The 13,253-nt window shown below is 39.7% G+C and overlaps 2 protein-coding genes across 3 annotated transcripts in view; one reads left to right on the top strand and one right to left on the bottom strand.

Annotated features, from left to right (window-relative positions):
* SMAD5 (SMAD family member 5) overlaps positions 1-5,898 on the top strand; it is a 29,556-nt gene extending 23,658 nt beyond the window's left edge. For both annotated transcript variants that reach the window (XM_005503458.4, XM_065029943.1), the window contains exons 6-7: positions 692-948; positions 1,849-5,898. In XM_005503458.4, the coding sequence (XP_005503515.1) occupies positions 692-948; positions 1,849-1,992 (401 nt within the window). In that variant the 3' untranslated portion in view covers positions 1,993-5,898. The remainder of the gene's footprint in view (positions 1-691; positions 949-1,848) is intronic.
* A 4,476-nt stretch (positions 5,899-10,374) lies between these two features.
* On the bottom strand, positions 10,375-12,391 carry SMIM32 (small integral membrane protein 32). The gene has a single exon (XM_065029944.1). It carries the CDS (start codon positions 12,389-12,391, stop codon positions 12,071-12,073), a length of 321 nt encoding a protein of 106 aa, XP_064886016.1. The 3' UTR covers positions 10,375-12,070.
* Between the last annotated feature and the right edge of the window lie 862 nt (positions 12,392-13,253).

Below are 13,253 nucleotides of genomic sequence, written 5' to 3'. Positions count from 1 at the left end.
GGGAGAAGCTCTGGAGTAAGGAGGTGAGAATGTCAACCAAAATAGGAGTGTGAGAATCCGTGTTGGGATCCTGAAACGATCAACTGCTTTTATATATTAATTTTTATTCAGATGTAGTGTAATATTGGCTTCAGAACATGAAGGGAGGAAATAGCTCATGTGCATAGCTGAATCCAGGCAGATGTGATAAATCTAGGAGCTCTGTTGATTTTTAAGGTCTGTAAAGCCTGATGGTATTTAAGTTGTGCAACTAAATGGACTTAACTCTTCTTTTGCCTTATAAAATACGTTAAAAATCTGAGCAGACTGTGGATATACTTCCTCATTCGTGTCTGTCACAGCCTTTTCTCTTAGGCACTTTGATTTCTGTTGGAATTGTCATAGGCAGAAGCTACCAGTTTTATAAAACTGGAGTTTTAAAATCCCCATAAGTTCTCTAGGAAAATACCTTGACTTGTGAAAGTAGTTTTTTCATTCTATTCTGTAATTGATGAGAGGAGGACATCTAGTGGCTGATGTATAATGAGACCTACTGCATTTGAAATGAGAAAATATGTTCTCGTGTGGGCTAAAGAGCTTTTCTGTGAAGCTCTTCAAACAGAAAATTTACTTTGTCTTTGATTTCAAGGGAGTTGTATGAAGTACTCCTAGGAAAAAAACAATTTGAAATGTTTTTATCTTTGCTTTCAAGGAGTTCATCTCTACTATGTTGGTGGAGAAGTCTATGCTGAGTGTTTAAGTGACAGCAGCATATTTGTACAGAGCAGGAACTGCAACTACCACCACGGCTTTCATCCGACAACTGTGTGCAAGATTCCTAGTGGATGCAGCCTGAAAATTTTCAACAACCAGGAGTTTGCTCAGCTTTTAGCTCAGTCTGTCAACCATGGGTTTGAAGCAGTATATGAGCTCACCAAGATGTGCACCATTCGAATGAGTTTTGTAAAGGTAAACAAATTATTTAGGGCGCATTTAAATTTATTGTGGATTTGAGTATTCAGCAGTAATTACATTAGCACTGTAACAATGCAGCAAAGCTATTCTGACCTGATGTGGTTCTCAATGAAAATGGTTAATTTGGGAGGAGGGAAATCGATGCAAGACAGTAAAAGCACAGATTGCTATATTGAATGTTGTGTATTTAGTTACTTCAGTATTCAGGTCAGGGATTTAATCATTGTGGTTGCTGTAATTTTATTAAAGGAGATTTGAGCTCATGCTCTAAATTTGAAGGGAACAAAGTGAACTACAAGACCACTAAAAGAATGTGAGTAGAGAGGAGTGTAAGTGATTGCAGGAAAAATTGCAACCCCTTCAAAGATATTAATATTGTTTAAAAGTTGACAATGGAAAAAATACAATTTGAATTTATGCTGCTATTCATACAGTTATGTTTTCTCAGTGTTGTTCAATCAAGATGCTGTCTGTTTCAGATGTAGCATGGAGCCTAGGCTTGGACCTTACCGGGGGTTTGTGTCTTGTCCAAAAGATGTCTTGTTTGTTTTGTCAGCTATGATAAATGCTGCTCGGTTAAGGAGTGTAAAGGAGGAGGAGGGAGAAGCAGAAGGGAGATGTGGCCATAGCCAGGGGTCATTCTCCAGTCAGCAGTGAGCTCCACAGAGCAGCTTGTGTAGTGCAGACAAGTCCCGGTTCAGGCTTGTGGTGCAGCCTCCCTGCCACTTCTTCCCACCCTCCTTTTTTTCCAGTTAGATAAGAACTGTCGCTAGATTGTGAGTTACCTTGAGAGAAGGATCTTAAAACATGATTTCCTGCTTCTTGTTAGCACAGTTATTTTGAAACACAAGCATGTTCTCAACTTGCCGGATAACACTTTGTTCGTTTTTATAGGGCTGGGGAGCCGAATATCACCGACAAGATGTCACAAGCACCCCGTGCTGGATAGAAATTCATCTTCATGGGCCCCTCCAGTGGCTGGATAAAGTACTTACGCAAATGGGTTCTCCTCTTAATCCCATCTCATCTGTTTCATAGTGCTGAAGTTCTGTCTTCAGCCTTATTTTTAGCGAACTTATTCTAATTATAGAGAAACTTCCAGTGTGGATACTGTGAGCTATATGGAGAATGGATCTTACGGTTTAACTATTTTTTTTAAAATCCCTTTGTGACCAATTCCATTGTGTATAGCTAATCAGTTTTACATTTCAATTTGTTCTTGTGATGCTTAAGTGACAGTTGAGCCCTAAGGGAAAAAAGTCTATTGAAAAATTCAGAACACTTTCCCCCTCCTTCAAGTAGAACTTAAACAGGCATATGTCTTAACTGGAAAAGTTTTTCATTTTGTCCTGTAGGGACAAGAATTATGAAGACTGACTTCAGAAAATAAATACGTATCATAGTTTGGGATTTTCTTTTTAAGTTTATGAAACTGTCTGAACATGTGCAACTCCAGCTGGCAAGCTGTATTTTTAGCGTAGTTGTTTAACATCTTAAGGTTGACATCTGTCATAAGCAAAATTAGACTTTATTAGGGCTAATTCGCCTCAGATTGAACAATGTGATTTTTTTTAAGTGTACACGTGAAATATACTTTTTACAAATATTGGAGTGGTGTAAAAACACTTGTATTGTCTATTGGAAAATGCTGTCATAAACACACTGTATATTAATACAGAATAGCAGTTCTTAGCCTTTTCCCACTTCAGTTTTGTAATAGCTCTTTTAACCACCATTTTAAATAGTAATTCATACAAGGTAAACACCTTGCACGTTTCTGGAGTAGTAATTCTTGTTTTGCTTTGATTTACACTCATGCCATTTGGATTTGGTTGCCAAGGCTATTTCTTTTTAGGTACCCTTCTCTATTTTAACATAAACACTACTATTTGTAAATGGCAGTGCTTACTACTTTTTGGAAGGAATAAGTTTTTTGTTGTTTTCTTTTTGGTGTTCTAGCTGTTTATTTTACCTGTCTGGAATTGATCTGTGTTAGGCCTTTTAATCTCTCAGTAGACATTACGCAGTATTAGTGATTACACTGTATTTAATTCACTTTCAGTATGAGTTTGAGTCTCTTTGAAGACTGTGAGTGGCTTAGCAAATTAGTAACTGAATGCAGAAGCTTTTACTTCCAGATCATGTAACTTAATACAGACATGTTGGTAATGACCAAAAGTAATCTCTTCTTTGTATCCTACATGAAACAGTAGTCTTGATCCTGTCCCTGGTGGCAGGTGTTCGATCAGAAGACTCGTAACTGTAGTTGGCAGCTTTATGGGGTGGAAGGACTGCATTAATATGATGATGAAATTTCTCTCTCACATGTAAAGAATCCTGTTGCCTGTGCTGTTGCATTACTCAGCAGAGAATTTAAACACTGTACTAAACACTAAAAGAAATCAGTTAATGTATGCATATTTTTCCCCTCTAAATAATAAGAAAGGAGGCTGAAAGAAACCTTCTAAGAGAATTAGAAGTGAAGTATATACAAAATTTATTTGCATGCAGAAAATGATCTATTTTTTAATTTCCCTCCCTCCTTTTTCCCAAACAGCCCTTCGGAAAAGGGTTCATTGTTTGGGGGAGAGGCTGAAAACTCCAAAATGCAAATACTTACTAAAAGATGTGTTGCAGTTAATTACTGCAATCCTGAGATATTGATTGCTTACACAAGTTCTTGTGTCTTCTGTTGAATGACAGTTTCTGCTCAAATGTGGAAATCGTGCATCATATGGTACCTAAGTAACAAATGATCTTAAAGGAATAAAGTTGTTTACGTGTCATTAAAATGCTTCTTATGAAATGCCTTAAAGGAATAAACTGTAATACTTCTGCAGAACAGTAATGTTCTCTTGTACAGGAATTTCTGTATTACTTGGTGTTTTGTGTTTTGTTACTTTTTTTTTTTTTTAAGCAGTTTCTTGAGTGTGTTTATAAACAAACAAGGGAAATACCATTATTTGCCACTCACCTTTGGGTCTTCTCTTTCATTCTTTGGAACTCCAACCTGCAGATTGTTCTTTTGATGCAATAAGTTGCATAAGATCAGGCTTCTATTTTCTTCTCCCCACGCCTGACTTTCAGTCAATTTGCTGCATATATGTGACACTACAGGATTTTTTTTTCCTTTACTAGCTTTTATAATAAATGTCATGGCACATTGGATTAAGGAAAGATCGAAGTTGTAGGTACAAGATTTTACTTCATCCAAAATGTTTTTCACCTGGCTTTGTGTCTGTTCACTTGCATGTTTAGAAGTGGCCAATGAAATGACTCAAGGCTGGGTGCTGGAGTGGGTGTTCCTGAGCCAGGCTGGTGCTCAGTGCTGGTATTGTGCTTAGATTGGCTACCCAGGCACTGAACCATAATTTCTGCAATAATATCCAGTTAAGCCACTTCTGATGCTGTCATTGAAGTTCTCTGTTATTTTTTTTTTTCTTCTGTACATATTCTTGAACTGTAATACATACATGCTGGGAATATCTGTGTGAGTGCTGATTTTGCCAGGGTAGGCTTGCAGGAGCAGACCCAGGGAGGTTTGTCTATGTTCTACTTTTCCTTTTAAGTAGAACATTTTGAAAACTTTCTAGTTAGCAAATTTTGTGTGCTACTGTTTCACGGTATTTCTAATCATGTGTAGTTTATCTGTGCTGCTGGTACAAAATTCAGGTATTGATGCACAGAGGACTTGGAAGAGAACTGTTTGATCCTAGTGATGTTTTAAGTACAGCAATAGCAGTGAGTGCTGCCTCTGTTGCAGCATAATTGTGTATAAGTCACTTCTTGATCTAGATGGAGGGGGGTGGAGAGATTGAATCAACCAGTAACGTGGTAGTGGAAGATGGAGCCTTCCCCGTATAGCCCGGCTTAGATTTAATGTTACTCTTCAATGAAAACTGTTTTGGCTTTTGTAGTGTATTTTCTTCTTTTGGGGCATCTTTCTACTTTGCACCAACCAGAGCATTAACGAACAGCTTTGGCAATACCAGCAAAGAGTCTGAACAGGCACGTACTGAAGTTCTTTCTGGGTTTGCTGTTACAGTCACTAAGATAAGGTGGTAGCTGGGATATTCTTCCTTAGAGGACTTTAGTCTTGCTGGCAGTCAATCCGGTGCCTTGTGTAAGTACTACATTCATTTAATTACGTTAGGCCTGAAGTAGTCGTAAATGAAGGGATGACACTGATTTGTAGTATCAGTAGGACCAAAATAAAGCTTTCTAGTATCACTGACTGATGAGAGACAAATCTAACAGAACAAACAGCCTATTAGTCAAAAGAAAAGGGAACCAGCCCATGTGTTATGATTTGGTATAGAATTGTTTAAAATACTGGAATTCTTTTGAGTTTTGCTTGAAGCTATGATTTTATTTTTTCTCCCCCACAGTATTCCAATGTGAAAGTTGAATATTCTTGGGCAGGTACTCTCACAGTGTAAATCTAGAGAATTTTAAACTGTGTCAGGCTTTCTCCCTAGTTTGAAATAGTATTATTTTCCAGAATATTGTTTTAGTTGCCCAAAGTGTTGCTAGTGATGGTTTTTAGGAAAGAAACACCAAACAACAAAACAAAACCTTTTCTAAATGTTTTACTTCAAAAAACATGACACTTTTTTTTCTTGTAGTTGTGAAGTTTCTGTTTAGGAAGGTAACCAGGTAACCCATTCTGAATTCAAATCAATAGACCAAACCATCAGATTACAACATAATGTTGCTTTATTGTGCTGCTCCATAAACCTGCTTCTGTGTTTGTTGCAAGCATAACCTTTATGCTTTTGTTTACATTGTAGGAAACACAGTTCTAGCAATGAGGTTTTTTTTTCATTTAACTCTAAACGTCTTTTTATTTTGTTAATTTTAAAATTACTAGGTTTTGCTATGTTATGTTTTTAAAGATATTTTTTGCATACTGCTGCTCGTATTTCAATAAACAAAACAAAACAACCCACAGTTTTTTTCTGATTTCCTTTATCTGTAACTGAGTACGTCTCAAATATTTATTTACAAAAGTTGGTTTATGAGTTCATGTAACACTGGACACTGGTGCCTTCCCATGTACAGATTCCTCCTCGTACAAATGTGGTCTTGTAATTTTAAAAATAGTTTTCTATCGCTCTTGGGTGATGCAAAAGCTGCAGTGCTCACAGAGGCAGAGATTAAATTATTGTACTAATTTAAGAGTCTTCTTTCGTGGGACTTGTAGAATGCAGCCAGTCAAAACCTCTAGTTACAGTAACAATATCTATTTGCTGGTATTTATTAAAAAAGTGTCAATAGTACAAAAAAAATGGGTAAGATTTCAGCAACACTGATTATTGTGTTTGGGTTTTTTAGCCTTGTGGCTTATCACACCGTTTTTAAACGACTGTCATCATGTCTCAATGTGTAGAGCTTTAAACTGATGAGCGGTAGCCTTTTCATGGAAATGACGCTGTTCCAATAGCTCTTGAAATTCGAGTCCTGTTCCAATAAAATGGAAATTTAGGAGCATTTTAGTAAGCTGAATTATTTGATTAGTACCAAACTGAAACACAAGTGTCAATACCGGTTGATCATGTCTGTGATTGCTGGTTCAGGATGCAATTTGGTGAGCAGATGCTGCCTTGCAGCAGGACTCCATCACTTTCTCAACAATAATACCTTTTTTCCCTCCAGACCTAGAGCTACACTATACTAAGGAGGATCCAGCCACTCAGGTAGGTTGTTTTGTTTGGGTGTTTTTTGTTAAGCCTCCTGAAACCCTGTGGTTTGTTTCCAAATGAATGATCGCCATGGAAAATTCCCAGAAGATTTATTATGATCTTGTTACCTAGAGGATAGTCTAATTCATGAGTAACATTTGGAATTAAGTGTTGCAGTGGTTTGTTGATTTTTCAAGAAACTATATGGACTTGTATTAATAGCTTTCTATATAAGTTAAGGAAAAATAAAGAAAAAAAAAATCCTGGTTATTTAAAAGCTTTAAAATATTTTATAGAAGTGAAGAGTCTTACTAGTGTTTCTGGGGAATTAGGAGTATAGGAACAGATGATAATTGCATCTCTTAGCTCGCCAAACTAACCTGTGAAATTGTTAATTCAGGGTTTTTTTTTTTTCAGAGGAAAAAAAGCTGTAGGCAAAACCCACCTTTTCCACCCCCACTCCAACCTGCATTGTGTGTTAAATGAGTCACAGGTTACTTCTGTTCACTGCTGCGTAAAAAGCAAATATCTCACTGGCATTTAAAGTGATTAAATGTTGGTGTCCTGTGCCAAGAGAAATCTGCTGGTCTTGTCCTGGAGCGCTCCCTGCCCTGTTGTGGCCACCAACCCTTCCCTGTCTGACAGCATCCCCACAAGTCACACTCAGCTAGAAAAGCTGTTTCACGGAAGTTAAGGGAATTAGGGAAGTTAATGCTTAGTGTAGGTACTCTGGTCAGAGGACATTGGTGTTGAGATGGTGCTCTAAACCAGGCTTTTCCAAATAGCTTTCCTGAAGTAAGCGCCTAGTTTAATGGGAATGCTGATTCCATTTAATTTGCCAAATTTGGTATTTTATGTTATTTAGAGCTGGTGTTTTCAGACACTGCTAACATTAAAAAAAAAAAATCACTGGACTGCACTCGTGATGGCACCAGGTCTAGTTTCCTTTGAAATCTTAAGCACTGTTAATCTTCTAGTTTAGGATGCTGAGCCAGTTATCTTCCGTGTGCACTGGGGCATTTGTAAGAGGTCCAAAAGTACCTGTGCATTGTCACCCAACTGGTTAAATGTTTCTAGGTACTCTGTCATCCTAATGCTTAATTAGTATTGGCAAAAGAACTGGCTTATGCTGATTAGTGTTCGCACTTTGGGTTGGTACCATTGAACAGAAATAATCGTTCCCCTTAGTTTTGGCTATCCGTGTATAAACTTTGAAGTGAAGAAATGTCATCCAGTGTATGTTTCTCATACACGTGCAGTGAAGATGGTTTGTCTGTAGCTGTGGAGTGTGAATTCCCACTCCAGCCACTCGCAAATGTAATAGCGAAGCAAAAGAAAGCTGGATGTGGGAGGTAGCTTGCCCAGACTGGAAAATGAAGCCTACACAAGCTGTAGAGTGGGAACAGCCAGAGTCAAAGTAGAACCAAAACCACTATTAATCCCCACAGCATAAAACCACCACCAAAGCCACTGAAAAGACAACTATTCTTTGACTCAATGCCTTGTTGCTTTTCCCAGATGCTCAGTTCAGTTGCTCTTTTGCATGACTTTCCAGCTCCTGTGTGTTGGAAGATGCGTAGTCTGGCTTTTTCTCTGCCCCATGTCTCTGTGTTTAGCAGTATTTTCCTCTAAAACCATCCTGAGAGGTCTGTGAAGTCCAGCACAGTTGAGACCTCAAGACTCTGAATAAGAATCCTCTGGCTGATTGAGTTCTCAGGGTACATTCAGGTTAAAAAAAAGGAGCAAATAGGTGCTTTGGTGTTCTACAATTTCCAGGCAGTCTGCATCACATTACTTCAAAATATATTGTTGTTAGCTGCCTTACAGAGCCACATGTTCAAGTGTGCTATACAAATATTTCTTTAAGCAACATTTTTCAGCTCCAGTTAAGTGCAAACTGAATGGAAGATCTGGATTGGGATTCTCTTAATCTGCCCGTTTTCTGCTTCTAAAGGTAAGTCTGAGACCGCAGTTTCGTCGGCTGGAAAATGTGGTTGTAAGTGTCCAGCTAAAAGCAAAACATTGCAGCAACTGACAGCGTATAACATTGAAATGACAAAAAAAAAAAAATCGGTCTAAAAGTTCATTCCAAAAATTCGGAAGCAGGCAACCTGTCCCAACGGAGATACCTTTCCAGCTAAGACACTTTTTTCACTACTACCTCGAATTTGTGCTGGATACCTGGAAATCATCTGCTCTTTTAAGGGTGGTGAGAAGCCAACATCATGGGAGTGTCCCATTTTCTGAGCGCAATGGTCACCCCTGGTCTAGAGCAAGCGGTTGCTGTTGGGCAGTCCTACAGCGAGCAGTTCGTGTGAATGTCTGCTGAAGGAGCTCTGCTCTAGGAGAAGACTAAAAATACTTTTGTGCAAGAAATGAAGGCACAGATCTATAGAAAATTATATGAGAGAAGCATGGTGTGAAGTTATCCTCTGTCCAGACTTTTTGCTGTGCCATCCCAAATGTTTCCTTTAAATGTCTGTGACTGGGGAAACTGCTACAAAGCCAGACCAGCTATAGCTGCAAAGCAGGTTTACACCAGGTCAATCAGTTCAGTATTTAATTAATGAACTCTCTGTTGTTGTTTTGAGTGGTTGCTGATGCTGCGCTGGAGGGAAGAGAAGCAGGACGAGAGTGATAAGGCAGCACATTCCCAGGGGGATCACGGGTCGCTGGGTTGTTGAACATCACTGGAACCCACCAGGCTCCTGCTGGAGGGAAGAGGTGGTTTTGGAGTGGGACAAAGCTGTCTGTTGGACAGGTGGCATCAGCTATGAAAGATCTCACTGCTCCCAGGTGGAAGTGATGAGTTGTTTCCCTGGCCCAGAGGAAGAAGAGTTAAACCTTACTTGACACACAGGTCCTGATTCAGTAGAGCATGCAGCTGTGTATTTTAAGCATATGGATGCTTTCCGAAGCGTTATGGGAGCTACTCATTTTTTGAAAGCCAGTTAAGAGCTTCTCTGAACTGGGGCCACCCCACATCTCACAGCATAGTGTCCCACATTTCTGGTGTTTGTCTCGTCCTTCATGTCTTGTCCTTCATCAGCCTCCAGGCTGCCGTGAACCACCAGGCAGGAGGCGGCTGCAGGGCTGGGAGTGTCTAGGGGCTTTTTTGAAAAGGCACATTGAGAAAAGGGGTTTGCTCTAAAGACACAGTGAGTGATGAATTTGTGTCAGGGACAGGCGTGTGACTGGCAGAAGGAGGGGAAGGGATGGAGTGGACATTTGTGACCATGTGTGTCATGCACCTAATTAACCAGTTACAAGGGATAAAACGCCCATCAGTCCCTTTTCCTGGAGTGCCTGTGGTCAGGAAGTAGATTTCATGTCCATTTGAATTTTGGCCCTGGTGAAAGATAATATCTCAGATGTTTTCTATACGTATGTTTCATACATTGGTTAAAATGTCATTAATAGAACTTTCTTCTGCAATGGAAATAATTCTAGGTATTGATGAGAGCACCACAGGGCATGCATAATAGCTTTCCCAGTAAATCAGCCAGCACTCTGAGCATGACAGATTCTTCTGGGGTATCACTTCAACTATCAGGCTGTGGGGGAAAATAGGATTATTCCAGGGTTATTCTTGAACACTTAAATAAAGTACAGTAGGCTGCAATGCAATATGTGCTTTATCAGATTCTGAGGTTCTTTCCCAGCAGAAATTCTTAGATCAAACTCTGTAACTGATAGCTGAAAACAGTGTTGTACTTAAAAATCATTAAGAAATGCCTGATTTGATAAGACTTGGTTTATTCAAAAAGGGCTGAGATAAACACACTTGAATTTATTCTCACTTTCTACATTAGAATAATGACAACAGTTAAATTTGGTTAAGAGGAAATAAAAAAATGGCCAGCTCTTGAGGAATAAAATATTTAAGCCTGTTATATAGTAGTTTAACTTACTTGAGCATAATAAAGCATGGTAACCAAGACAATGCCATGGAAGTGTTATCAACTGCAATTCCTGTGTAAAAAAAAGGTTTGCAAACTGGCTCCCATGTTTTATCTGTGTATTTGAGGGTGAGCCTGTATATGTATAACTGCGTTCTAAAACCTTTTCATTGGGATTATATAAGTACATATATATACACACAGCACTTCTGCTGTACTCTGCATGTTAAGAATTAATTTAGGGACACAGCACCTGACACCACTTGAACCCCATTTTTCTGATAGGTGATCCACTAGCAAAAACTGAAAGAAAAATAGGCTTTGGGACTCTGTTTCTGAATAACTGCAATTCAGTTGGGTGCTGAGCTACTGGGTTTTAAAAAAATTAAGCCCTTTCCCCACTGTTTGTGAGAAATAAAAAATACAGTTTGGGGGGTCATGCAGTAGGATCTGGAATTCTGCTGTAACCGCAAGCTTATTAGAAATCAGTGTCTATAAAATAGCATGTCAGGTAACAAGGTTAAGCAGAAGCTTTTAAAACAAACATCAGATAGCTAATAATTTAAACCAGTGGGTTTTGCCAGTGATCAGTGTTAAATCAAACTGTTGCTGTATTGATAAACCATGTTTCTAATTGTTCTAGGTTTATATAAAGAGGAAGGAATAGGGATGTTGTGCGTTGAAGCAACTACTGCTATGAAACTGTGTTTTATGGCTTTCAGAAGTTATCTGCTTCTTGAACTGAACTTGGAGAGCTCTGCTCTCCCCTTTCATTAGTTTACGTACTATTAATGATATTTATTTTCTCTCCTTCCTTCTCCCCATCCTGATTATTTTGGTGTCATGCCGTGGCAAATAATTTCCTTTGTAGCTTAAGAACCTCGAAAACAAATTCCTTGGGTACTTAGTGTTTCACAGAACTGGTAACTTAAAACCTGCTCAATGATGCAGTAAAACATCAAAACCACCCTTAACAGAATCACAAACAAAAGGCTAAATAAACATTTTTAGTTTTCTCCTCCTGCCCGGCAGGACTCCTGCTGCATTACCCCGCAGTTTCAGCAGCAGTGGAGACAAATGAGTCTGGAGAGTAAACTCATATCCTCAGCATGGAGCCGTTAGGTAAATATACTGTGGTTTTTTTACATTAGATGCTATGGTTTCATAAACATGGGTAACAAGCTCCACCAGATGCCCAAATCAGAGATTGTTGTTAATGCAAATATCCTTGTATGGACACTGAATGGGTGGATGATGACATTTGCATACATATAGAGCTTAATCTGGAATCACAGGGCAATTTTTTTGCATGAAACTGTATAAATTGGCTAAAGCATTTTCTCTTTAGTTCATAACAAAGCTTTTTATTTACAGCTATTCAGATTTGCATACAGCATCTTTTTCAGCACTCTTTCCCTGTGATGCAGCCTGTTCCTACAGAGGGTCACGTCCCTTGACTGACACGTGGCAGTAACGCCGCATCCCACAGGGCTCCCGGTGCCTGATGCCGTTGTAATTCCGAGTTTCTCTCTAATCTCAGACCGCTTGTGTCCTCCACGGGCTTCTCGCTTCTCTGAGCGATCTGTCGTAAGGAAGAGTAGCAAAAAAAGAATTTTTCAGCTGGCAGTTGATGAAGAGCACAATGAGTGTCACAGTCAAGAGCAGAAAGAAAAACAGAATGATGTAAGTCACCAGGTCTGGCTTATTTATCTCCCCTTCTTTTAACACCCTGGCTGTCGACATGTAAAAAGCAGAGGAGCTCACGGGTCTCGGTGTGCCGCTCAGGTAGGGTGTGTTGGTCTGAATGATGAGGTGAGCTTCGGTGGCACTGGTTGAATTTAGCAATTCGCTATACATGTTCTTGCTTATGTTTCCTCCACGGTAGAAGTAAAGCAGAGGAGCAAATGCAATTAGTCTTTGGCATAGGAAAGGAACAATGTTCCAGTTTGTAAGAGGCTGAAAACCAGCCGCATTTTGTCTACATTCATACTAATTCACTTGCACGGCTCAGTGACTTTCTTTCAAATCTTCTTGGCTCATATTTAAAGCATTTATCCACAAATATTAATCAAAAATGATACAAATACCTTGTGTCCTGGCCCTTGTTCCCCCAGCACACCTCTTGTGGGGTAATGTGCTGGATCATCTGCTGGTCAGCCGGGATGTGCTGGGAGCCCCGAGAACCTGCTGGGAGCCCCAAGAATCTGCTGGAATCCCCAAGAATTTGGTGGGAGCCCCGAGAAGTCGCTGCACGTGCATGGGCAGAGGCTCCCCCAGCCCAGCCCGGTGCTGCCAGCCGGCAAAGGAGCCAAGACTCTGTCCGGCAGCACTCACTGCCCACCAAGTGAAGGCACAATGGGTTTCCAGCTGATTTCCCGAAGTAGGGTGCACAAAAGTCCAGGATTAAACGGCATCTGCGGGGAGAGGCAGCTTCTGCTTGGAGGTCGAGCTGAATTTGCCGTCGCGGTTCTCTGCCTCGGGAAGCTCTGTGCTGCTGAAATCCTGGTGCTGGGAAGCATTAGTTGAGTTTCTTAATCCCACTTAAAGGTGTGCTGTGGAGGTAACTAAGAGGCTGAGCTTTCTCTTTGAGCTTTCCAGGCACTCCTTTCAATTGCTTTGAGAAAAATAAATTAGAAAAAAAAAAAAAAAGGACCAATGTCCTTTTGTTTAAAAAAAAAACACCAAAAAAAAACCTTGCTGTGAAGGGGAGGGGGGTCAG

Source organism: Columba livia, chromosome 14, assembly GCF_036013475.1.
Source record: "Columba livia isolate bColLiv1 breed racing homer chromosome 14, bColLiv1.pat.W.v2, whole genome shotgun sequence".
Classification (NCBI taxonomy): Eukaryota; Metazoa; Chordata; class Aves; order Columbiformes; family Columbidae; genus Columba; species Columba livia.
Note: the sequence above shows the minus strand (reverse complement) of the source record. Positions and strands in the feature narration are given on the sequence as shown.

What these genes read in the sequence shown, in the direction of transcription:
- SMIM32 (XM_065029944.1), bottom strand. Translation starts at nt 12,391, where the DNA reads ATGTATAGCGAATTGCTAAATTCAACCAGTGCCACCGAAGCTCACCTC.